This window comes from Crotalus tigris, unplaced genomic scaffold (genome assembly GCF_016545835.1).
Source record: "Crotalus tigris isolate CLP2741 ecotype Arizona unplaced genomic scaffold, ASM1654583v1 scf7180000018825.4774228, whole genome shotgun sequence".
In the NCBI taxonomy this organism is placed as follows: Eukaryota; Metazoa; Chordata; class Lepidosauria; order Squamata; family Viperidae; genus Crotalus; species Crotalus tigris.
In genome coordinates, this window is record NW_024097215.1 from 2,732,345 (window position 1) to 2,757,909 (window position 25,565).

The 25,565-nt window shown below is 42.4% G+C and overlaps 1 protein-coding gene across 4 annotated transcripts in view; it reads right to left on the reverse strand.

Annotated features, from left to right (window-relative positions):
• The window catches only part of DBNL (drebrin like), a 45,391-nt gene that overhangs the window by 14,481 nt on the left and 5,345 nt on the right, over window positions 1-25,565 (reverse strand). For 2 of the 4 annotated variants that reach the window (XM_039356484.1, XM_039356483.1), the window contains exons 3-11: window positions 25,083-25,263; window positions 19,026-19,084; window positions 18,411-18,487; window positions 12,398-12,453; window positions 8,305-8,417; window positions 5,784-5,858; window positions 3,877-4,023; window positions 2,550-2,627; window positions 1,183-1,334 (exon numbers count right to left, since the gene is read on the reverse strand). In XM_039356484.1, coding sequence (XP_039212418.1) covers window positions 1,183-1,334; window positions 2,550-2,627; window positions 3,877-4,023; window positions 5,784-5,858; window positions 8,305-8,417; window positions 12,398-12,453; window positions 18,411-18,481 — 692 coding nt within the window. In that variant the 5' untranslated portion in view covers window positions 18,482-18,487; window positions 19,026-19,084; window positions 25,083-25,263. Of the gene's footprint in view, window positions 1-1,182; window positions 1,335-2,549; window positions 2,628-3,876; window positions 4,024-5,783; window positions 5,859-8,304; window positions 8,418-12,397; window positions 12,454-13,971; window positions 14,231-18,410; window positions 18,488-19,025; window positions 19,085-25,082; window positions 25,264-25,565 lie in introns of those variants that run through there. The other 2 variants (XM_039356481.1, XM_039356485.1) reach the window with 2 other exon arrangements.

Consider the following 25,565-nt stretch of genomic DNA (forward strand, 5'->3'; position numbering starts at 1 on the left):
ACCTTTTAAAAAAAAATTAAACTGCCTGGATTATGTGATTGCTATTTGCAGACCAAGACACACATGCAATTAAGAGACTGCAAACAGACATGTGAAAAGAGGGCTGACGGTTTTCGTCACAAGTGATCCTCCCAATTCAGCCTTGTTGCACAAGTTGTCTTTCGGCTTATGACCACAATTGAGCCAAAAATTTCTATTGCCAAGCGAGAGAGTTGCTAAGTGAATTTTGCCCCATTTTTCTTGCTGAATCTGGTTCCCCGTTGACTTTGCTTGTCATGAGGTGATCATGCGGATGCTGCAACAGTGGTGTGAAAAGCACTCATAAATTCCTTTTTTCAGTGCCACTATGTAACTTCAAAAGGTCAATAAATGAACTGTTGTTAATTTGAGGACTACCTGTAATTTAACTATTGAATAGTACCATTATCTAAACCAGAGGTCCCCAATCTTTTGGGCACCAGGGACCAGTTCCGTGGGGAGAGGTTTTTCCACGGACCGGAGGGAGCATGGTTTTGTGTGCTGCCTGCATTCCACGGATGGGGCTTTGCTTGTTTGTGCGGATCGGTTGCTGGCATGCCATGGGCCGGTACTGGTTCACAGATCAGGGGTTGGGGACCCCTGATCTAAAAAGAAAAAAGACATGGGAAAATTTTTTATCAATGGCTAGCAATACGGTAGAATGACAAAAGATTTTGAAATTAATTTGGATGAATGCGATTTTAAGCATTAGTGATTATAACTAATTAATATTTTATTAATTATGGTCATTAAGATGAATAATATTTATGTACTATCTCTTATTTTTATGATTATTGCTAACCCACTTTATCATAATTGTTTAGTATTATATAAATGATGTTTATTTGATTTTGGTACCCGGACGTTAAGCGTGGATGTTTTGCTGGGGGTAACCCCATCACTGTACCCATCCCTAATTCCCTTACGTTTACTCTTTCCTATACCCCTACTGATCCCATCCCTTTCCTATCCTTATAAAACCCAATAAAATATTTATAAAAAAGAAAAGAAAGTAACTTCTAACTTGGCCCAGGGTAAATTATTCCTTTTGTAGGAGGGTATACCCGGGTCCAAAGGCCACTTTGCTTCTCTGAGATAAATGTGAAATTTAAATTGAATCTTAAATTAAAATTGAAGACTGTTGGGAAGACCAGTCCTACTTGCCTCTGAGCATCAATCTCCTGGGCTCGCTCCTTGTATCTTCGCTCCCGTAAAGTTGCTTCCTTCAGTTCCCGATCCCGACTCTCCTTTTCCAAACGTTGACGCTCTTCCTCCGCTCTCCTCTTTTCTTCCAGCCGGCGATTTTCCTCGTCTTTCTGAAAGAACAAACCATACTTCAAAGCGGGAACTTATGGAGAACTAGTGGGGAAGAAATGGAGGTAGTGACAGATTTTATCTTCCTGGGCTCCAAGATCACCGCAGATGGGGACTGCAGCCAAGAAATGAAAAGACGCTTGCTCCTGGGGAGGAAAGCTATGGCAAATCTAGACAGCATACTAAAAAGAAGAGACATCACCCTGCCAACAAAAGTGCGTTTAGTCAAGGCCATGTTTTTCCCAGTGGCAATGTATGGATGTGAAAGTTGGACCATAAGAAAGGCTGAGCGCCAAAGAATTGAGGCCTTTGAACTATGATGCTGGAGAAGACTCCTGCAAGTCCCCTGGACCAGGGCTTTTCAACCTTTTGACCCATTGTACCACTTTTAGGATATGGCAATATCCGAGTACCACCAGTTGCCTAGCAAGGTGTCAAAAACTTGATGACCAAAAAGAAAAAAGTGATAAAGTACAGGTAGTCCTCGACTTACAACAGTTCACTTAGTGACTGTTTCAAGTTACAATGGCACTGAAAAAAGTGCCCCCCAAGCCATAGCCGAGCAAGACACCTGCCTGCCCACCCGGTGGCGCTCTTCCTCCTGTCTGAGGTTTCCATTGTTGTGAGCATTTCTGTTGAGGATTGGCAGCAGGGGTGGGGTGGGGGGTATTTGGTTTTTATTCCCCCCCGTCTGCTGGGTGGTGGTAGCAGGTTTTGGTCACTTCACATGACCCTGGGACACTATGACCATCATAAATATGAATCAGTTGCCAAGCATCTGAATATAAATCACAAGACCCTGGAGATGCTACAACATTCCAGCTGATTGGCGCTTTTTCTGGGCTCAGCAGAAGCACCAAGATCAGTGTTGCTTTCTAGCTGATTGGTGCTTCTTCAGGGCTCAGCAGAAGCACCAGGATCAGTGCCGAGCTCCAGCTGTTTGAAACGTCTGATCCTGGTGCTTCTGCTGAGCCCCTATTTGTACTTTATCACTTTTTTCTTTTTGGTCATCAAGTTTTTGACACCTTGCTAAGCGACTGGTGGTACTCGGATATTGCCATATCCTAAAAGTGGTACAATGGGTCAAAAGGTTGAAAAGCCCTGACCTAAAACATAGCCCTATAAATCTAAGGAGGCTGTAAATAAGCCACCAGCTAACTCAAATCCCCAATTGATATTTCAGCAGCAACATGAAATGGGTTGAGTGAAATACATACCTCTGCTTTGGCCCAAAAGTTATCTTTGCTGACCCTTTTAATCTCAGACATAGCATTTGTTTTCTGGTAAACGGAGCCCTATTGCAAAAAAGAACCACAGAAATTCCTGGGCTTAACTGCACTTAGTTATTAATAATTTACTTGTTAAAAACATTTAAGGAAATAAAATACAAAGCTCCATAAAAGAAAACAGGACAAAAAGAAGAACAGGATCTACAGATTAAAATAATCAATATATTTAGTTAATACAAAACTTATAATTAATTACGTCATTAATTAAATGTACAGAACTAAATTCATTCATGTCCTAACTGTGCTTAATTATTAATCAAGGTGCCAGCAAGCTGTTAATAGACTTCACTTTTTGGAACCCTCAGACATTGAATTAGGTAAATGTTAGCAAGGTATTTCTTCTTCTCACCCCATTAAAGGCATGGAGAACATTAAGCCATTTCAAAAAACTTACTTCCACAATTTTACTTCCTTCTTGTGGACTAAGAACCTGAACTTCAATTTCAATGGAAGTTTGGCAAGCCTATTATTTTTACTACCTATGATGCAGTGGCAGGAACCTCTGGGGTTGGTAAGTTCAACCTGAGTGTGTGCACTCGGAAAACAACTGCCACTGGAGGCTGGGTTGGTGATTATTCCCAAAATGTCTACCATGTCAGGCATAGCAATTTTTAAAGTATCGGAAACAATAATCAAGCCTACAATCTTCCTCTTTTTCTCCATAATTTTAATTTTCCCAGAATGCCAATGGGGACTTTGAGCAACTCAGGAGCACCCTGAAAGAAAGATAATGTTAGAGGCTGGTGCACTTCAGCTTTTCAGAGTCCCATTTATTGGTTAAAATAATCTAAAAGCACTGATACCACCTGTATCCACAAAATTACTTTAGACGGTCCCTGATGCAGGCATCCAGAGAAAACAAGGTATATTTTTGGAATCTTGAAACTGCAAAATTAAGTCTCTTCCAGCTCAAAATCTTGCAAGGTTCGCTGTCATTTCCCCAAATCTCCTAAGATTTCAGACTGGGTAAATCACTTAAGAGCTCAACCAGGTTATAACATTAAAGTTGCTATGGATTTAATCTTTGTTATGGTATGTGATCATCTGGGTCACATGTGCCATGGAGTCAGGAGACTCTGCAATGCTATTCTCCCATTTATGAGGTGGTCCACAAAAGCTTTGGATGACCTCTCAAGACCAGGCTATACAGCGCTAATCTATGTAAACCGAAATCGGATGGGGAACAAATCTAATGAATTCCAGAGAAGGCAACAACTGGTATCATCTTGGCCAGCTCAAGCTAAGAAGATCTTACCACAGGAGCTTGTGGTCCTGCATCCTGAAACTTGCTCCCTTCTTTATGGAAGTTATAGTTTGCCCCTGAAGCTTTGGCCACCTTCTCCATAATGGTCTCTGGTTCCACATCTTCATCAGCCCGAGCATTTATTGTCACATGAGCACCCTGAAAGAAAGGAAGTGCATGATTTCCTGCTTGGGATTGGCTGATAATCGCCAGGTATACCAGGCTAGACCAAACCCTTTTTTCTTCATTAAGCAACAGGCAAACAAACCATGTCTTGATGTGATGCACCAACCCATTAGCAGGTACAGGCAGTCCTGACTTATGACTACAACGGGGGTCCAAAAAAACCTGTCACTAAGCAGTGTGGTCACAAATTGAGGCATCATAGGATTGTACCTGATTTTACAACCTCACTGCAACTGTTGTAAATAATGACAGGTACCAAACACCTGAATCATGATCACCTGAGCTCAAGGATGTTGAGACAGTTATCAAGGCAAGAATTAGTCCTAAGCCATTTTTTTTCAGTGCTATTGCAACTTCACATAGTCGCTAAATGAATACTTGCAAGTTGAGGACTATCTGTTTAGCTTCTTGGAGAGCTAACCAATATCCATCTATATATCTGTGGAAACAGATTTGCCACCTGGAATCTGTCTAGAGCAGGGGTAGGCAACCTTGGCTCTTTTATGACTCGTGGACTTCAACTCCCAGAATTCCTGAGCCAGCATAGCTCAGCTTGGAAACCTCTCCCTTTTCCCTCAGCATGGCTGGCTGAGGAATTCTGGGAGCTGAAGTCCACAAGTCATAAAAGAGCCAAGGTTGCCTACCCCTGGCCTAGGCGTGTATTTTTCAACCTTGGCCACTCAGAGATGGGTGGACTTCAACTCCCAGAATTCTTGAGCCAGCATGGCTCAGCTTGGAAACTTCTCCCTTTTCCCTCAGCGTGGCTGCCTCAGGAATTCTGGGAGTTGAAGTCCACGAGTCATAAAAGAGCCAAGGTTGCCTACACCTGGTCTAGAGGCAGAAATCTTATTTTGCAGAAACGTTGAGGAATTGCTGAGAAATGCAGGGGAGGCAGGCTGGACAGATATAAAATAGTCCTCAACTTACGACCACAATTGAGCCCAAAATTAGTATGTTGCTAAGTGAGAAATTTGTTTGGCTCCATTTTATGACTTTTCTCGCCGCATTTGTTAAATGAATCACTGCAGTTCTTAAATTAGAAACATGGCTGTTAAGTGAATCTGGCTTCCCTCATTGACTTTGCTTGTCAGGTCACAAAAGGGGATCCCCTCACCCCCGGGACACTGCGACCGTCGTAAATGTGAGTCAGTTGTCAAGCATCCAAATATAAATCACGTGACCATGAGGATGCTGCTACGGTCTTAATTGTGAAAAATAGTCATAAGTCACTTTTTTTCAGTGCTGAACGGTCAATAAATGAACTGTTGTAAGTTGAGGACTCCCTGTAGTTTCAAGAATAAGTAATGTTTGGTAGATGAATCTTTTCTCCCAAGGATCCTGTTCTAAACAAAAAGTAACACAAAACTAAGAGTCTACAATTGTATAACTTTCCATCCTCCATTCCAGGGTACCCAGAAAGCAAAATTTTAACCAGTTGCCTTAAAACAGAGGTCTTCAAACTTGGCCCTTTTATGACTTGTGGACTTCAACTCCCAGAATTCCTCTGCCAGTGTGCCTGGCTGAGGAATTCTGGGAGTTGAAGCCCACAAGTCATAAAAGGGCCAAGTTTGAAGACCCTGGCTTAAAACTTCCTGTCTCTCAGGGTAATATTATTACAGGTGTGTGTATGTGTGTATGTTTCTGTGTGCTTTCGAAAAAACCTCTGTAGAACTGTGTATATGGGAAGGGACTCAACTGCAAAAGGATGAGAGAGAATAAAACTCAAATAATACCTTCAAAAAGTTTACCACTGAAGTGACGTGGTTGGCACAGGCTCCTTTTCTCACGTCGTTAACGCCTTCCCCAAACTGCCAAGAGAAAAACACAGAGAGAATTTAAACCGAGGGACTCATATCATCCTTCATACAAGTGGTGACAGGGAAGGAAATGCCACACTGAAATGCCATTCCTGAACGTACGCAACTCTCGGAGTAAGAGAGTTCTTCAGTCAAGCACTTGTAAGAAACAGCCAAGTTCTGGTTTCCAAATTTAGGTTAGGAAAAATGGGAGGAAAAGAGTATTCCAGATTCTATAAAAAGACCGCCGTTTTTAAAAACAGAACATGAAAGATGATCTCAAAAAAAATGACACTCCCATGAACAAAATACTCCTTTTTTTCCCCCTCTCCCAGAACACCCCATTTTTGAGGCATACTCTGTGCTTGTGTGTACCGTTTGAAACAGAGGATGGTGTGTGATATTCCAAATATGCCGTAGCCCTGAAAGAAAGTAGTCCTTGTTCCATATTGCACACATTGTGAAATGTACAAATCACCCCTGGAACACTTTAACTCACGTGTTTCTCAACTGTGGCAACATGAAGATATGGGGGGGGGGGGACTTCAACTCCCAGAATTTCCCAATCAACACGACTGGCGGTAGAATTCTGGGAACTGAAGTCCCCACCTCTTCAAATTGCCAAGATTGAAAAACATAACTTTCATTAATCCATTCCCGTGAGTTGTGGTGGCGCAGTTAGAATGCAGTATTGCAGGCTAATTTTGCCGACTGCCAGCTGCTAGCAGTTCGAGTCTCACTGAGTTGACTCAGCCTTCCATCCTTCCGAGGACAGTAAAAGGACGACCCAGATTGTTGGGGACAATATGCTGACTCTGTAAACCACTTAGAGAGGGCTATAAAGCACTGTGAAGCGGCATATATGTCTACGTGCTATTGCTGTTTCAGGAGAAAGCTAAGATGCCTTGGAGTTGGACATACTGGTTAATGACTGCAATAAAGGCGGGTTTGATCTGATTCAACTCAGCCTTTCCCAACTTTTGGGTTTACATCTCCCCAAATTTCCAGGCACCACAGTTAATGGCTGGGAAGGAGGACAGTTGTCATTCAACACAATTAAAGTCTACTCAACAGATTGAGAAGCCTGTTCCAAAAGAGGCCTATTCATTTCGGCCTACAACTAAACACCGATGTTTCCTTAACTTCGTTTCGCTTTATGTACCAAATCTCTCACTGCAAAACCTAATCAACACTTCTGCAATATTAGAGAGATCAACCCATTTATTACAACTTTTGCTTTCACGGGTCCCGCTTCCCTTTGCACACTTCATGAACTACGCTGTGATATGTGAAATCTTGTGTGACCATCTATTAATGATTAACATGCCACAGGTTTACAGGTTTTGTCATTAAAGGCGAACAAAAGGTATCCAAATGTATGTCACCTTTGCTACATAGCCCTTGACTTACGACCACAAATGAGCCCCAAATTTCTGTCGCTTAGCGAGACAGTTAAGTGAATTTTGCCCCCTTTTACGACCTTTCTTGCCACCGTTGTTAAGTGAATCACTGCAGTTGTTTCGTTAGTAATCCGGTGAAGTGAACCTAGCTTCCCCATTGACTTTGCTTGTCTGAAGGTCACAAAAGGTGATCATGTGACCCTGGGACACGGCAACGGTCATAAATATGAGTCGGTTGCACAGCATCTGAATTTTGATCACCTGATGCCACAAAGTCATCGGTGTGAAAAACATTGTCATAAAAGTCGCTTTTTTCAGGGCTGTTTTAAGTTCAAATGGGCACTAAACAAACTGTTGTAAGTCAAGGATTACCTGCATTCCATTCTTAAGTATTGCCCCCTCCATTTATTTCATGGGAGTTTGATGCCATCTGTCCCCAAAGCGACTTTGGGGTTAGCGATGCTGAACATTCCCCCTGCTGAGACTGATCCAGATTCTGACAACTTCTGCCCTATATTTTGCTAGCATGTTTCCCTTCTGGCCAGTTTATCAAATATTTATTCTTTCCCAAACAGTCCAGCCCTGGATTTAAGGGAGCTTTAGAGCTTTTACTTGGCAGTGTGAAATGCATGTTTATCTTTTCAAAGATACTGTATTTAGGAATGTGTGCAATGAGTGCAAACATTTAAATACTTGATTTGATACAGCTTTGCGGAGAGAATTAAGTTCGGGGGGGGGGGGCGGGTTAAATGGCATAAACATTCCAGGCATTATGTTCAGAGCAGCCTGAATATAATTCGCTTCATCTTAAGTCCAACATTATGCTTACACTAAGCCGTAAGGCGATTTCCATGGTTTTGGCTTACCATGATATGTGAAGCAAAGTACTGTTTATTAACCATGGCTTATATGTATTTCCAACTTGTTTTTATATCCTAAATGTTCAAACAGTGTCAGTTTACCTTGACATTTGTTTACTTTTTATATAGCAAGAAGGACAACATTTTCTACAAATAACTTCCAACTCTTATGATTGAATGGAATCGCGTTGTACATACCCAGTTAATGAGCACATATTTCGGCAAGCCAGAGTTGGGGTCTTTCACTCGGCAGAAAGCATACATTACTTTCCCACTATTGAGCTCGTCCACCATCTCCTCCAGACCACCATCTATATATCATTGTTTGAGAATGAGAGAGCTCAAGTTAAAGCAGGTTCACATTAAGAATCGCCTGCAAACAATATACAGAATATGCTGATCTAGAACCAGAAAAAGAACTCCAGAAATTCTAGGTGATACTTCAACACCAGACAGCCAACACCTGAAGGAACCAGATGCTCAGTCTCGCTACAGATAAACCCTCTGGCCTGGTTTATATGTTATCCCACCCCGACTGTTCTTTGGAAGGACAGATCCTGAAGCTGAAGTACAAATACTTTGGCCACCTAATGAGAAGAGAGGATTTATTCGAAAAGACCCTGAGGTTGGGAAAGATTGAAGGCAAAAGGAGAAGGGGAGCCCAGAAAATGAGATGGTTAGATAGCGTCACGGACACAATGACCAGGAATTTGGGTAAACTCCGGGAGACAGTGGAGGTACAGCTGGGTCTGGCATGCTGTGGTCCATGGGGTTGTGAGGAGATGGACCTTCGGAGTTGGTCATTAGTTACTTTTTTAAAAGTTACATGTGCCGTTGTAACTTTAATGGTTGCTAAGCCAATGGTTATAAGTTGAGGACTACCTGTAGGCTAGATTGTTATAGAGGACAAATACTATCTGCATTGAGTTTCGACTAGGCCAGTGGTGGTGAACCTATGGCACGGGTGCCAGAGGCGGCACTCAGAGCCCTCTCTGTGGGCACGCGCGCCGTCGCCCCAGTCCTAGGCCTTCAGCTGGGTTTTATAAAACCTTTTTGCTTTAGGCCTCTGCCGCCGTGTGCAACAACAACAAAAAAAAAGGTTCAATCAGTCAATTTCAACTTCTCAGGGGAAAAAAAAGACCTCGCAAAGTTGGAATTGATTGATTGAACTTTTTAGTCTCACCCAGTCTACCATTACCACTGCAGCCATGCCCACCCAATGGGCCACACCCACCCGGCACTTGACGATGCATAAGTGGGTTTTGGGTTGCAGTTTGGGCACTCAGTCTCTAAAAGGTTCACCATCACTGTACTAGGCTAATAAATTGTGATTGTTGATATTGAAAGAATAAGCACAGAATTGCAGAACTAACTGAAGGAAGACACAGCTCCTGGGCATGAACAGAACTAGTGGACAATCAATTAAATATGACCTAGCTTTGTGCGGCAGCAGCCAAAAAAGCCAATTCAATCCTAAATTGCATTGAGAGAGAGATTGAATCAAGATATGGGAGGTACCAGTATCACTCTATAAAGCCCGAGTAAGCCCACATCTACAATACTGCATCCAGTTTTGGTCACCACCCTATAAAAATCATGTTGAGACTCTAGAAAGAGCAAAGAGCAACAAAGATGATTAGGGGCCTGGAGATTAAAATCTATGAAGAACGGTTACAAGAACTGGGCATGGCTAGTCTAGTGAAGAGAAGGACCAGGGGTGACATGATTGCAGTGTTCCAATATTTGAGGGACTGTCACAGAGAGGAGAGGGTCAACCCAGAGAGGGACAACAGAGAGGAGGGGGGGCAGCCCAGACAAGGAGCTATGGATGGAAACTGATCAAGGAGAGATTTAACCTAGAACTAAGGAGAAATTTTCTGACAGTGAGAACAATCAAAGGAACAGCTTGCCTTCAGAAGCTGTGGGAGCTTCATCACTGGAGGGTCTTAAAAAGAAACTGGATAGACACCTGTCAGAAATGGTCTGTTGCTTGAGCAGAAGGTTGGACTAGATGATCTACAAGGTCATTTCCAACTCTGTTATTCTAAGTCTAAATTTAGTGAAGGAGGCTCAATATCCATAAAATACTACTTAGTAGGCACAAGACCACATTTACTGTGCCAAAAATACTTTGGAAACCCATTAGGTAATAGAAGCTCATCATTATAGCTTTAAGATCCAGAATATATACAGTATAAGGATGTCCTTGAGAAGTTTCAAGCATCTACTGAGCTGCAATCTTAAAACAACAGCCAGTGAATCACTTCCACATCTGAAGTCTCACTTCCTGCCAACACAATCTCTTAATCTTTGATGTTCCCTTCATTAAATCATCCTATTCTGCCTCCACGTTATAATTACCATTTTTCTTTTCTCTTCTTCTTCTTCATAGTCATCCTCTCATTATTCAGTCAATTGAATTGTCTCAAAAAGTAGCCATTTAGAATGTGAAACAAAAAAAGGCAACTGTTTTTTTTTCAATGTTGATTTTTCCACTGAAAAACCACCAAATACTGAGCTATGTCTGCTACTTCCCTTAAAAAAAAACAAAAAAGAACTGAAGGAGTTTCTAGATGAGATACACTTTGCAAGAGTTCTCTTTTCTTATTGCATTTTTACTAAAATTTCCATAAAAGGGATCTTTTTGGTAACTATGTTATTACGTGCTATGTAGGTATAGGGTATAATTCCTGTCCTTGTAACTTTTATACAGCATTCTCTTTAAAAAAGCAGATTAAAAGAGACGTTGGCTCAAAAGTAACCATTTTAAAAACTGAATTTGAACTTCCTTGAAATTTGCCCTTCGGCAAATTTGTGTGTATTCTGCAAATTAGAAGCCAATCAAAAAACTCCTCACTGCTAATTTTTCTACCCAACATTTTACCATGGCAAAATCATAGATAGATAGATAGATAGATAGATAGACAGATAGATAGATAGATAGATAGGTAAGTAGGTGATAGATAGGGCTTCATACATACATACATACATACATACATACATATATATACACACATCCCATCAATTCACTTTGAAGCCCTGACTTATGTCTGTAATGGAACTTGCCCAATATGGTCATAAGTCATGACGGTCATAAAATGGGTCATCTATATTACCAACCCAATTTTATTATCTTTTTTGCAGAAATTGTTAAGGGAATTGTTAAGGGAATGCCAAGGCTGTTAAGTGAACCATTTTTTTTTTGTTATCAGCTGATTTTGCTAAAAACCGGAAATGCAGGTTCTCAGGAAAAACAACGTGAAGCATGGTCACACAAAGCGGGAAGTTGCAAATGGCTGGAAATGCAGGTCAGATGCCGAGCATCCAAAATGCAGTCATGTGCACTGGTGTGGGTGGGGATGGGCATTAGGAACTGAATCTTAAGTACCCCCAAAGAGATCAGGCGTAACTTCAAATAACTGCTAGGTGACAGGTGGAACACCTGTACAATTCATGGCTTCTGATTCTACTTTGGTAGCCAATTCAGATATAACCTGTTATGCATCATTCTGTGCAATTTATGCCAACAGGCATAAGCGTGGAGAAAGAGAAAAAAAAATCAGAAAGACGTAGGCTTTGCACATTTACCCAATGCCTGCAATTATGGTGGCAAAAATACAATGACTAATGAAAGACAAGAATATATTTTTGTAAATGCAACAGGCAACAGTCATTCCATCCACTAAAAATTTCCTAACGGCAGCATGCCAAAACAAGTATATTTAATAAGCAGTTCAAGTTGCTAAAACTGCCATTTTATATACAGCTCTTTAATGTACAAACTGGCATTCTGGCTGCTAATTAGCATTTTCCCTTGCAATTTTATTTTTATAAAGAATTTTTTAAAGTAAATTCCATAAAACAAATGTTCAGGTCACCTATGAACCTCCACACAGATTTGTAGCATGTTTAAAGTATAATATATTGCTTCCTTTCCACTGGAAAACAGGAGTACACACCTATTGCATCTCCTACAATCCATTTCCCAGGACCGGTCTGGAGACTTCCCAGAATCCATATGTATAAACAAGCAGAAATGAATGAATGTGTCACCATCACACCAAAGAACCAGGCTCTAGAGAAATGCTACAGATGCCCTACAAAACCATGGGACCAGCTGCATTTGGATCCAAAAGCCATAATCAAGCAGTCTCTGTTTTAGAACTTAAGGACAGACAAAATCTAGAAAACAGACTTCATGAGAAACATTCAGCCAAAAATCCGAAGGAAACTTTTTAGGCCACAGAAAAGTTTGGTTTTCTTAAAGAATGCTTTGCAAAAATTCACTCACCTCCAGTCCCTGCCACTCTGAGGTCATTGCTGTTCCCCTCGTATGTAAACAGAGCCCTGAAAACAATGAAGCAAAATGAAATGATTGTTATGTTACTCACTGGAGACTGAGCATAACCTTTCAGATTCAGAATATTGTTGACCTGATGGTTCAGTGATTGGATTCTTACATCACACTAAGCCTAGATATGATTGTGGTTTATTCAAACTGCGTTATGTTATTCTCCGACTTTTAACTCTTTACTTTTTCCTTGTTTTTATATGATTGCATGCCTCTTTCTTCAAAATGACAAATGGGTAAGTATGTTTACAGCTTTACACAGATTACCAGTTATTCTTAAAATGACCTAATGACAGTTGTAAGGTCTATCCAGACTCCTTCCATTGAATACAACTCCTAAGCCTTCACTTTTTTCCAAACATATTGCTGGGCCCTATTTTTTTCTATATATATATAATTTTATTAAACATTTTAAAAGGCGAGATAATAACTAACGTAAGGTAAGGGGAAAAAAGAAATCAAAGAGAAAGCTGAAAGAGCAAAAAGTGCAAGAAAGAAAGAAAGAAGGAAAAGGGAAAAAGATACAAAGAAATGGCTTCCAATTTTTACATCAATTACTGTATAAGTACATTTATAAATTTAGGTTTTTCTGCAAAAGCCCATTAAGGCATTTCTAGCCAGCTATGCAGTATTCCCATTATCGTACTGGCCTGCTCACTTGATCTCCACCAATCTATGCCACTCCTTAAAAGTAACGCACTCTCCCCTCCTTACCCAAGGTGGCCGAGTTCACATAATAAATTAAACACAGGTTAACCAACACAATTGTTTTCCCTCCCACAAGGTGCTCTGCCTCTCAAACAAATCATATAATGATTTAGCAGGATGGCTGGTTTACACAACGTGCAAGACAACAAGGGGTTGGCTCACAACGGACTAAATCTCAAATTGCTCACCTCCGTTTTAAGCAAAAAAAGAGTGGGGGGTCTTAGAGAGAGCAGCTGAAAAGGGGCAGCGTTGGGGCAGACTCCTGTGCAAGTGAGGTCCTGCTGGGATGCAGACCCTTGCCCAGAGTCATTCCCCAAACGCCTCCGACCACCAGTCACCCCATGCCCAGCTCCTCCACTCCCGGCCTCTGCCCAGCCTTCCTGCCCCATCAACTTCTCCCGTCTACGGCAGCACACCGAGTCCATGCTCAGCTTTCGGAGCGGGGGGGGGGAAGCAGGCAGCTGCAACACCCCCCCCCCCCCATTCTCTCTCCCCCGCCACACACATCACAACCCATCCCGGCTTCCTGGGACGCCCCAGCGCGCATCCGACTCCCCCAGGGCGCGCGGGGCCTCTTTCCCCGCGAATCCCCCCCTCGTGCCGGGGGCTGCCCTCGCCCCGCTCTCCCTCCGGAGGGGCTTAAGACCTCGCTGCCTCACCATCTCCACCCCCCTCCCCATTCTCTGCCCCGCGCTCTCTCCCAAACCCGCCGCCGGACCTTTCCAGGCGAGCCCTGCCGCCTCGCCTCCCCGAGTTGCGCCCGGAGCCAGACCGACCGCCCCCTTCCCGCCGGCGCAGCCCCTCACCAGTCCGTCGGGCTCGCGGAGGCCACGACCCGGCCGTAGGCCTCCTGCAGCGCCGGCCCGTTCCGGCTCAGGTTGAGCGCCATGGAGGAGCCACACCGCCGCCGCCGCGCCCTCCTTTGCGCACCGCCGCGCTGTGGGGCAGGCTCGCCCGGCGGCTTCCGGCTCCGCCCGGCCTGGCGCTGCTGCTGCTGCGGCGGCGGCGGCGGCTGCGCTGCAGCGAGGAGGGGGCGCCCGAGACGCCGCGGACCCGCAGCTTCTGCTTGAGGCGCGCGCCCCCGCCGGGGAGGACTCGCGCGCAGCCGCCTCGCCCCGGGCACGAGAGTGCGCGGGCGGGGCTGCCCGGTGCCAAAGCTTGGGGTGAGCTCTCCTAAGGCGGCGGGAGGACAGGGGGGGCGCGCCCGTTGCTCTCGCGTGCAGGTAAGGCTGGGTTCATTCCCACGCAATGAGGCTAGTCCTCCAGTTACATTTAGGGACCCGTCGAAGTTGCAAGGGCACTGGGAAAAAAAAGTGACTTGTGACCGTTTTTCACACTTACGACTTTGCAGCATTCTCACGGCCACGTGATCAAAATTCAGCCGCTGGGCAACTGACTCTCATTTATGACGGTTTTGCGACCTTCTGACCAGCAAAGTCAATGGGGAAGCCGGATTCACTTAACAACTGTGATACTAACTTAACAACTGGAGTGATTCACTTAACAACTGTGGCAAGAAAAGTCATAAAAATGAGGCAAAACTCACTTAACAACTCTCCTGCTTACCAACATAAATTTGGGGCTCAGTTGTGGTCGTAAAGTTGAGGACTACTTGTACTCTCTGATTGGGCTTCATATGTGCAGAAACCCAACATTGCAATGGGTAAATTTGAGTTTATTTCCCGTATCTGGAGGTCAGAAAAACTGAGCGCCAGGAGATGGCAGGAAAGAGATAGTCAACATTTTTACTTTTAAATCATGGATCATGCAATAATTGCAGTCCAAAGAGAGCTTATGGCGCTGTATTTTGGAGTTTTCCCAGCCCAGTTCTGGTGCCTAATTATACAGGTAATCCTTGATTTACAACCTTTCATTTAATGGCCACTCTAAGGCACTGAAAAAAGTTACTTACAATTGGTGCTCACACTTACAACTGTCGCAGCATCCCCAGGGTCACGTGGTCAAAATTCAGGCACTTGGCAACTAGCATCTATTTCCACAGTGGCAGCATCCCAGGGTCACGTGATCACCATTTGTGACTTTCCCCGCTGGCTTCCAACAAGCGAAGCCAATGGGGGAAACTGGATTCGCTTCATCACTGCATGTTTCACTTTACAACCACTGTAATTCGTTTAACCCCAAAGAAAGTAGTAAAATCAGGTGCAACTTGCTTAACAACCGTCTTATTTAACAATGGAAATTCTGACCTCATTTGAATTGTTAAATAAGACGGTCGAGGACTACCTGTAGAAACATTTTGTCAAATTATCCTGCATTGTGATGTGTGGCTAAATCAGATATGATGCATGAAAAGAGTAGAGAATCCTAGCTTTGATCTGAACCCAATGCACCATAACTGATTACAGATCAGGTGACTTATCCAAAGGCATGTTGGCTGAGGAATTCTGGGAGTTGAAATCCATGTATCTATGTTGTGGTTGAAATCTAACAAATCTAGCAATGCAATGCAATGCAGTGGAATGGAATAGAATTAGAATAGAACAGAACAGAATAGAATAGACTGTAGAAGAGGATAGAATATTGTCATTTAAATGTATACTAATCGGCATACATTAAAATGAAATTTCATTGCATTAGGGTTATAAACATTAATTATCCTCACCCAATCAAACAGAACGTACTTTTGTTCCTATCCCACGGCTTATTTCCATCTTCCTACTATAAAGAGGAGAAACTAGCATCCCCAAACTCTTAAAATTAACAGAGCTATTTTTGTTTAAGCAGAATGTTGCTTCCCTATTTAGGATACATTTATTGTTATTACTAAAATGGCTCTGCTTGTGCCTCTAGTACAGTGGTTCTCAACCTTTTTAATGCCGTGACCCCCCAACTGGTCATAAGTCGAGGACTAAACCGGTCGTAAGTCGAGGACTACCCAACTGGTCGTAAGTTGAGGACTTTCCCTGCCCGGGAGCGCCGCACATGTGTGGTGCCGCCCCCTGCGCAGGCCGAGGTGTAGCTGGCAAGTGGCAGAGACGGAGCAGGCCGACCACCGGCTGGGCCACCAGCTGGCCCAGCCCAAGTGAGGTAAGGCACCCGTCGGAAAAGGGGAAAACAAATGGCAGACAGCCTTGCTTGGCGACCTGCTGCTCTAGTAGATAACGGGAAATGCTCTATGCTCCCAACCTTGGCAACTTTAAGACTTGTGGACTTCAACTCCCAGAATTCCCCAGCCAGAATTGAAGTCCACAGGTCTTAAAGTTGCCAAGATTGGGGATCCCTGCTCTGTGTTCCTCTCTGCATTCAGGATGTCTGAGTCTCCGCAAGGTGGCACAATTGCTCCTCTTGCTTCCCCCCCCCCCCCCCAAAAGTGAAAATAGTAGATTTAAGTATTTACTTTAGTCATTGTGGTGAAGCTGAGAACCTTGGAGTGACCACTGTCAGAATTGAGGTTACCTACCATGTTTTCTAGTTTAAAAAAAGATTCTTTCAGCCAGCAAATTATAAGTGGGAGGAAAAAGGACAGACTTCAACTCAGACTGAGAGGGGCCAGCCAAATAGTTTGGACCAGGGTCACGGAAGGTAGAATCCTTTGGACTTGAACACAATCTCCATCACAGTGGCAGGCTGAGCCAGATGCATTGGCCACCCATAAGCCAAAGATGCAACCTTCCTGCAAGAAATCAATCCCCCCCCCCCCCCGGAGCCTATTCCAAGTAAAAGGATGGTCTCTATGGAAAGAACGGAGCATGGGAAGAATGATTTGGGAACATAGTTTTCACAATGTGTTAAGCCACTGAATGGTGCTTCATTTAGCACAGGAACTCAGACACTTGCTGTTTGTAAGGGGTGATTTATGTGCTAGAGCAATGCATTAAACCCTCACCAACTGGGTTTAAAATTTATGGCTTAGCATGATGTTCTACCTTTGGTGAGTGCTGTGTTAGTGGTGTGAAACATTTTGTTGTGTTGCCTTGCTGATGCATCCTTCCTATTCTTCTCAGCTACAGGAAACATAGGGCTCTTGTAAGATGCTAAGCAGTGATGTGCTTGGCTCGGCTTGGCTTGGGGTTAGCACATATGAGCCAGCTATTATGGTCTGCAAACCATAATTTGTTCCTCGGTGGATCCCATTGTGGTTTATTTAATAAACTACTGTTAAGCAATTCATAGCCGAAAGTGTAAAATGGACTGCAGCCTGATATCCTTTCTACTGCCACTGCAAAATGGTAAACAGTAGTAAATTTCTAGTTCCAGAATTAGCATGATCTGAAAACACAGCTGGTCAAATAACTAAATTTTGAACTGCACATTACTTTACTACTTCAGATCCTGACCACTCTGGAGTCTGTATTTAAAAGGTTTGCTTTTTGAGATGGTATTCTCAGAAGACTGGTATTAGTACTTAAAACTTGCAAATATCAGCAAACTAACAGTACAGTACCCTTGTAATTTCACTTTTCCATTCAGTTTGAGCCAAACACATGCATTTCCATAGGCTAGAGGGAATACCCTTGACTATAAACTTTCATTTAATCCTTTTCATTCTGAACACTATCAGCTTCTGCCTTTCAGAAAGTCTACATAACTTTTCCTGGATTAAATGCAATGCTATAATACATGTTTTACAAAACAAAATGAAGGGCTTTAAATGTTTCAATCTGTAAAGACCCACAACAGTGTTTTAGCTTTATCAGGAGTGGGCAAAACAATACTTAATTCATTAAAAAAATAGGTGTTGGATTGATACTACTAAAGCCAGATAAAAAATAATTCCTATACAGATAACTCTACCATTTTATACATAGGTTAATGGCCTTTGAAACAAAAATCTGAGAATGTTAAATCTTGTCATCAATCTCTTTTCAATAATAGGGAGATTATAAAATGATTACATGTTTCTACAGAATAATCCCTGGAGTTCTTCAGTGGGGAAAGAAATATTTGATAAACCAGTAGGTTCCCAGCACTTTATAAATATGTCTTAAGACAGTGGTGGCGAACCTATGGCGCGGATGCCAGAGGCGGCACTCAGAGCCCTCTCTGTGGGCACGCGCATCGTTGCCCCAGTCCTAGGCCTTCAGCCGCAAAAAAAAAAAAAAAAAAAAAAAAAGTGCAATCAGTCAATTTCAACTTCTTGTTGGAAAAAAAAGATCTTGCAAAATTGGAATTGATTGATTGAACTTTTTAGTCCCACCCAGTCTGCTGTTACCACTGCAGCCACGCCCACCCAATGGGCCACGCCCACCCAATGGGCCACGCCCACCCAATGGGCCACACCCACCTGGCACTCGACGATGCATAAGTCAGTTTTGGGTTGCAGTTTGGGCACTCAGTCTCTAAAAGGTTCGCCATCACTGTCTTAAGAGAAGAAAACAAGAGAAGATAATATGAAGTACAGGAATCCTCAATTTATGACTAGCCACTTAGTGGCCATTTGAAGTTACAATAGATTTCCCTGCGGGTACTTATGATGCAGTTTCAAAGTCCAACAATCTCCCCCCCCCTCGTCATGTGATTCCACTTTGGGCACTCTGCAGCTGGGCAGCAGTGATAACTGTGGTCATGTGACCAGGTTTTACAATGTTTTTGCTGAAAACTAGCATTTCCTTCCAGTTTTCTGCAAAACCAGCCCATAGCAATTTGACACTCCTGAATTAGCTTCCCAGGCATGCTGGAAAAGTTGTGGAAATAGGAACTTTAAAAAGCAATCCTACTAGTTCTCAATGTTTTTCAAAATTACATAATGTGGCTCTTTCCCCAGCCATAGAGGCCAGATCCGAAAGAGTTATATTTGTAAGAAGCATTCTGAGAAGTCATGTTGTATTCTACACCCAACATCCTTGATTAGATCTTGGGACCTATATGCCCAGAATGCTTGGTTACCCATGCAGCCTACCTGCAAAGAGGATGGCAAATCGAAAATTCTGTAATTCCGTCAGTTCATTGAAACTATTCCTGGAAAGAATGGAAATATGGATGTAATTGCACAACTCCAGAACTCTTTGAGTTCTTTGCTTCTATCCCACCACCCACCCACCTCCGCATTTCTTATCTTGGTAATTATAGACCTCCTGACCAACACAATGGCTGTCATACAAGGCATCTTTTACACCCTGCTCACTTGAGATGCTAAGATGGTGTGATAGTGAGAGAGAGCCCATCTGGACTGAAGTTTGCAAACGGCCAAGGTTTTTTGGTTGTTGTTTGGGAAAGTCTCCAGCTTCTCATAAATGCCAGACAAATTTGCTGCAAAGGCTATGTTGAAACACATTCTTCTAGCTCAGTGGTTCTCAACCTTTTTAATGCCGCGACCCCCAACCAGTCGTAAGTCGAGGACTACCCAACCGGTCGTAAGTCGAGGACTTTCCCTGCCCGGGAGCGCCACGAATGCGTGGTGCCGCCCTCTGCGCCGGCTGAGGCATAGCTGGCAAGCAGCAGAGACAGCGCAGGCCAACACCGGCTGGGCCACCAGCTGGCCCAGCCCAAGGGAGGTAAGGCACCCGCCGGGCCCCACCTGCACCAGCAACCCTCCCTGCGCCCGCCGGCCTTCCACCCCTGGCCCTCTTTTACTTACACTTTTAGTAGTTGCTCAGCAGGGAGGGGTGGAAACTTCCAGACAGCTCACCTTCGCTGCAGACAACTTGCAGCACCGTTTGCAGAATGGGACTTTTGGCGGGCTCAGCAGGGCAGAGACAGCCTGGACAATTCCTATTGGCTTTTGAAAGCCAATAGAATTAGACTCTATTCAAGAGAGTCTATTCTATTGGCTTTCAAAAGCCAATAGAATAAAAGGGAGTAGCACAGCTAAGGAAAAAGGGAAAAAAATGGCGGACTGCGTTGTTTGGCGACCCCCGTGAAATGGTCGTTCAACCCCAAATGGGGTCGTGACCACAGATTGAGAACCGCTGTTCTAGCTGACAAAAGAGTTTTGAAAAGATTTCATATTCCTAGTGCTTTGCCTTCTCATAGCACGGGAGACAATTAATCTGTCCCTTAAGAGTAGCTAGCTGGAGCTATTTATCTCACCTACATTTGTTAAGGACTTTTGCTAATTTATATTACTTATGATACATTAATCATGACTTCAGGGATACAATTCACATATGCTAAGCCATAGTTTGCTTAACTGTGGTTTGCCTGTTTACACTAGGTCTTAAAAATAATTTACAAGCCACAATGGCTGGATTCATTCACGTTAAGTGAAAACCTCAATAACATTTATTTTCCCCTTCTCAGCTACCAGTCCATTTTTAGAACTCTTGGCTTTCTGATAAGAACAAAGTACAAACAAGATACAGTTTTTTATTATTCATATTTTTCTATAGACAGTTTCGTATTTCAAATTAAGTCAGACTACTATTGTGACTACAGAAATAGTTTCTTTCTGCTGCTCTATAACTTACAAAAATAAACACAGTTTTGTTCCAGAAAAGAATATGGATGTTTTAAGCAATAAAGTAAACATCTGTAACCATGTATATGCCCAACCTAGGGGCTGATTTGCATCTGCTTTCTGCTGCCTCATAACTTAGAATACCTGAGATGTTATTTGCAGGAAGACTGACTCAGGGAGTCATGAAATTCCTTGGAGCTGTACCACATGTGACAATGGTGTGATATGGCTTCAAAAGGTGGACCATTACGTATCTCAGTTGTTGTCTGCCCAACAAGCCAAGCTATGTTTGACAACAGATTGAACCACGAGTAGCCATCCATACTTTAACAGTTTAAACAAGTATTTAATTGTTGAATATATGTGCAAGATCAGAAAATGAGAATCAATTGAACAAACTAGTAAATGTTGGCGGACTCACGGCTCACTTTCCCCATGATCAAAAACTGCCATATTACTATATATTTATAATACTATGTACATTTTCTTATTTTTAGGCATATATATTAGCTCATGTAGTTTATTCAAATAAGTGTCTTCTTCTGGTATCACATGTCCACTTTATTCTATAAGGCATTATAGTTTTAGCAACTTTACAAGAGAAGTCTATAAGATGCTTCATGCTGCATTCACAGATTGTCTATACCAAACAATGATTTGTTAAGTTTTGGCTTTGGCTTAGTCAAATGTATAGCTTAGTGTAATGTCTGAACACAGCTTGTATGATGCTATATATGCTGGGGGTCAGCACCAGGGAAAGGAGAAGAGCAAGGTGTTAGTCATCTAGGCCGCTCTTTTGATAGAAAGGCAAGATCCAAATTGAAATAACAATAACAGGAAAGCCTCATCGGTACATTATAACCCAGTTACTTTATTAAGGACTTGTGTATTTTGATTTGAGAGACTTATTAGCAATTCAATAGTTTCTTAATAGATAGTGCTTCAAGAGTCTGATAGACTATCAGGCAGATCATGCCAGCCATATTTTTTGGGATGCCTTTAACAGAGATGCCAAGTGTTGACCTTGAGATCTTTGAAATAGAAGATATGCAATTTGCTACTGACTTCCTCATTAGGGCACGGTGACTGAAAGTCCAAGAAAACAGCTGTACATATTGAGTTCATTTTATATTCCTTTGTAATGGAATCTTTAGAATATTACAGCTTCCCCCAGCCTAATGCCCTCCAGATATTTTGAACCAACAATTCCTGCAATTTTGAGAGCTGTAATCCCATCAGGGAATGGCAGATAGGGAGAAATTGACATAACCAAAAACTTTTTATAAACATCTGCCTGTTCTATAGTTCATCGGGACTTAGATGATATAATTCTATTTACTACAGTTATATAAATCAAGGAAAAGGTATGGTCCTATGAACGTTAGATGATTCCTCAATATTGGCCACAGACATGATAGGTGAGATTCAACAAAATCTGATAATGTGTTGATCTACTTGATACATCGAGTCATTATGGGACTTACAGTATTTATGGCTTTGCATGTAGAATTAACCCATTCTTTATGCTTAAATAAATATTAAATAGTTATAGCTTAGCATAAAATGTAAACCCAACTACTTCTGATTTATGCTGCAACCATGGCTACCAACCTTATTCTTAGTGTAAATTGTGAACACATCTTGTGTTTGTATGTGCGTACTATTGAAGAGAAGGGTTTAGGAATTCAGTGAAGAATTGTGCCTGAATTTATTAACTATTAAATGTTTGGGCAGTTGATATCTGATAATCCCTTCAGACTTGTCCAAAGACAATATTATTTGAAAGTATGTTGAAATCATACTTGATCAATATGATTTTTTTTCTTTTAAAGATCATACAATTTAAGAAGAATGAACAAAAGTTGTTATTGTTAATTGCGAAGTCGTGTCCGACCCATCGCAACCCCAAGGACAACGTTCCTCTACCATCTTCTGGAGTCCATTTAAGTTCACGCCTACTGCTTCAGTGACTCCATCCAGCCAACTCATTCTCTGTCGTCCCCTTCTTCTATTGCCCTCCATCTTTCCCAGCATTAGGCCCTTCTCTAGTGAGTCCTTCCTTCTCATTAGGTGGCCAAAGTATCTGAGTTTCAACTTCAGGATCTGGCCTTCTAAAGAGCAGTCGGGGTTGATCTCCTCTAGGACTAACCGGATGGATCACCTTGCAGTCCAGGGGACTCGCAGGAGTCTTCTCCAGCACCAGAGTTCAAAGGCCTCGATTCTTTGTCACTCAGCTTTTCTCATGGTCCAACTTTCACATCCATACATTGCAACTGGGAAAACCATGGCCTTGACTATACTCACTTTTGTTGGCAGGGTGATGTCTCTGCTTATACAAAAGTATAAGGAGGTAAAACAGTATTTGCAGGCAAACAAATTTTCATGCATTGTTATCACTGGACTCTTCAGTCCTCTCTAACAGGAACTGCTCCCTACCTTTCCTGATCTCATGCTAAGGTTCTTCATTAGCAAAAAAATATCTGTGACTCCAAACTGAATCATTACTGCCTCAAGAAGAGAAAAGCACATTCAACTGATCAATGGAGGAATCAAAATCTTTCAACAGCACAGGAACAAGCCTCTAATATTCCTGTTTTCCAGAAGAGGCCCAAGGTCAGATTTAATGAGTTCCATTGGGCTCCCGATTTGCCAATCAAAAATAGCTCCTGATATTCACTTTCCACAACATACACTTTTATTGTTTCTTCCTTTCATGGATTCAGCTTTTGGAGATGAAAAAATGGGGAGATAAAAAGCTGCTAAAATGTTCCTAAATTACAAAAACAAAAACAGTTTGTGGTCTGGTATGGAACAGCTTCTTCTTTAGCTAGTCAGATACATTCGGAGTGGGATTCTAAGGCTGTTTTCTCTGAGGAATTCATCTAAGCTTAAAGGAGACTCCCATATCTGTCACAATAGTAGTATTATTAGACCTCTAATCCTTGCTCTGTACAGTTAGGATTTAGCATTCTTGTCTGCCTCGTTCTCCTGAGATCAAGGACAGTGCAGGATCCAGCATTTGTTGGAACAAGGGAACACATAAAATTCCTTAGTAACAGGGATGGACTCTCTTCCCATATAAAATCTATCAAGCAACTGGAATGGACTCTTTTTCCAGGTAAAGTTTATCAAGCAGGAAGGCTACATGTTCTGCTTTATAGAGGACAGTCCTCCTATTCGAAGGCATCCCATTTGAAGGATGTCTAGCCTAAATCAGGTTCAAACTTAAATAACCTTAAGGAGGACAGCTAAATTTGGGGTTGGAGAAACCGCCTGGGACTACGATGGATGGCTTTCCAGGAAAACAAGCAAATGGCTCACTAAACAAATGAGCCGAGTTTTCATTCAGCACACAAACGAGCAGACTCAACTTATCCTATTTTGGACACATTAGGCAATGACCTAGCTCTCTGAAGAAGGATCTAATGCTGGGAAAGGTGGAAGGAAAGAGAAGAGGACAACAAACAAACAAGGTAAATTGATGCAGCAGTGATGGGTGACTGCTGGAAGGCCTAAACGGCCAGTTAGGGACAAGTTGTTATGAAGAAAAACCTACCTATGGGGTTTTTCTTTTTCCAACGAAGTACAGGTAGTCCTCAAGCTACAACCACAACTTACGTTGTTAAGTGAAACATTTTCAAGTGAGTTTTGCCCCGTTTTACAACCTTTCTTGCCACAGTTGTTAAGTGAATCACTGCAGTTAAGGTAGTAACCTTGGGACACTGTGACCGTCATAAAGATGAATCAGGTGCCAAGCATCTGAATTTTGATCACATGATCGTGGGGACGCTCCAAAGGTTGTAACTGTGAAAAACGGTCATGTCACATTTTTTAGTGCCATTCTAACTTTGGACGGTCACTAAATGAACGGTTGTAAGTCAAGGACTACTTTTACGTACGTTATGACATAATGGTTTGGGTTGAAGTCTGTTATTTGGAGGACTGTCAGGTTGCCCAGTGTTCATCAGACCGGGACCAAATCACAAGAACTGTAAATAGAACACAAAAATCATTGTTCGGCAGACTCTGTGTAGCTTCCCCAGAATTTTGTCTCAAGGGTGAAAGTGTGTGTGGGGCACGAGGGGAGAATAAGCTTAAACCCAAACCAGTGTAATCAGACTGGAACTAAAAGTAACCATTATGGAATTAATTGAGTCATTTAACTGAATTTTGTTTTTCCCAAAACATGCTTAATTCAAGGATTTTTTTTAAAAAAGGTGTGGCTGAAGAAAAAAGTTTACAAATGAGGCTTACATTTTTCAAACGTGTGAGGGCACTGACCACAATGGGTACAAGTATTGGAAGGTTACTCTAGGGTGTTCAATATTCACTTCTCCTTCGATTTCCTTTTTTCAAACTTTAAAAAAAAAAACACACACACAGCCCAATATATGCGGCATGTAATTGCAGCACAGCTCAAGTGCATGTGACCAATGTATTCTGTAACTGCTACATATCAAATAAAAAGAGTCAAAAGCCATTATCTAAACCTCACCCAATCACTAGGTTGTTGGGAACTAATTTGTCTCTGTGCAGTACAAGTATTGGATCTAAACCCACCTTTTGTGTTGCACACTTTATTACATGCATTGCACTTCACTTTGCTATGGCTGTGTCTCTTGCACATTCTCGTCAGCTCTGGCAATTATACTCCCAGAATTCCCTGGAGTTAGGCATGCCAATCCATTTGGAAAGTGCCAAGTTGGAGAAGGTGCTCTAGCCTGAGGTGCAGCAAGGATAACTGGAAGGGGAGAAAAATTAAGAAATGGAATGAATGTTGGGACATCTCTTCAGTTCAAAGAACTGGTATCACAGCTTGGCTACCCCATCTCGATCCATAAATAAATGGGCTACAAAAATCTAAATCACCTGATGGTATCAAAGAGATACAGAAAACTCTTTTAACTCTTTTCTGCCATCTAATGGTTGTTCGTATTTTGTAGCCCAGATCCAATAGCCTGGCCCTAGCCTAAGGACATGTAGGAACCCAATCAATGGTGGTTGATTAAATAAACTATGCTTAAGCAAAGAGTGACTTGGATT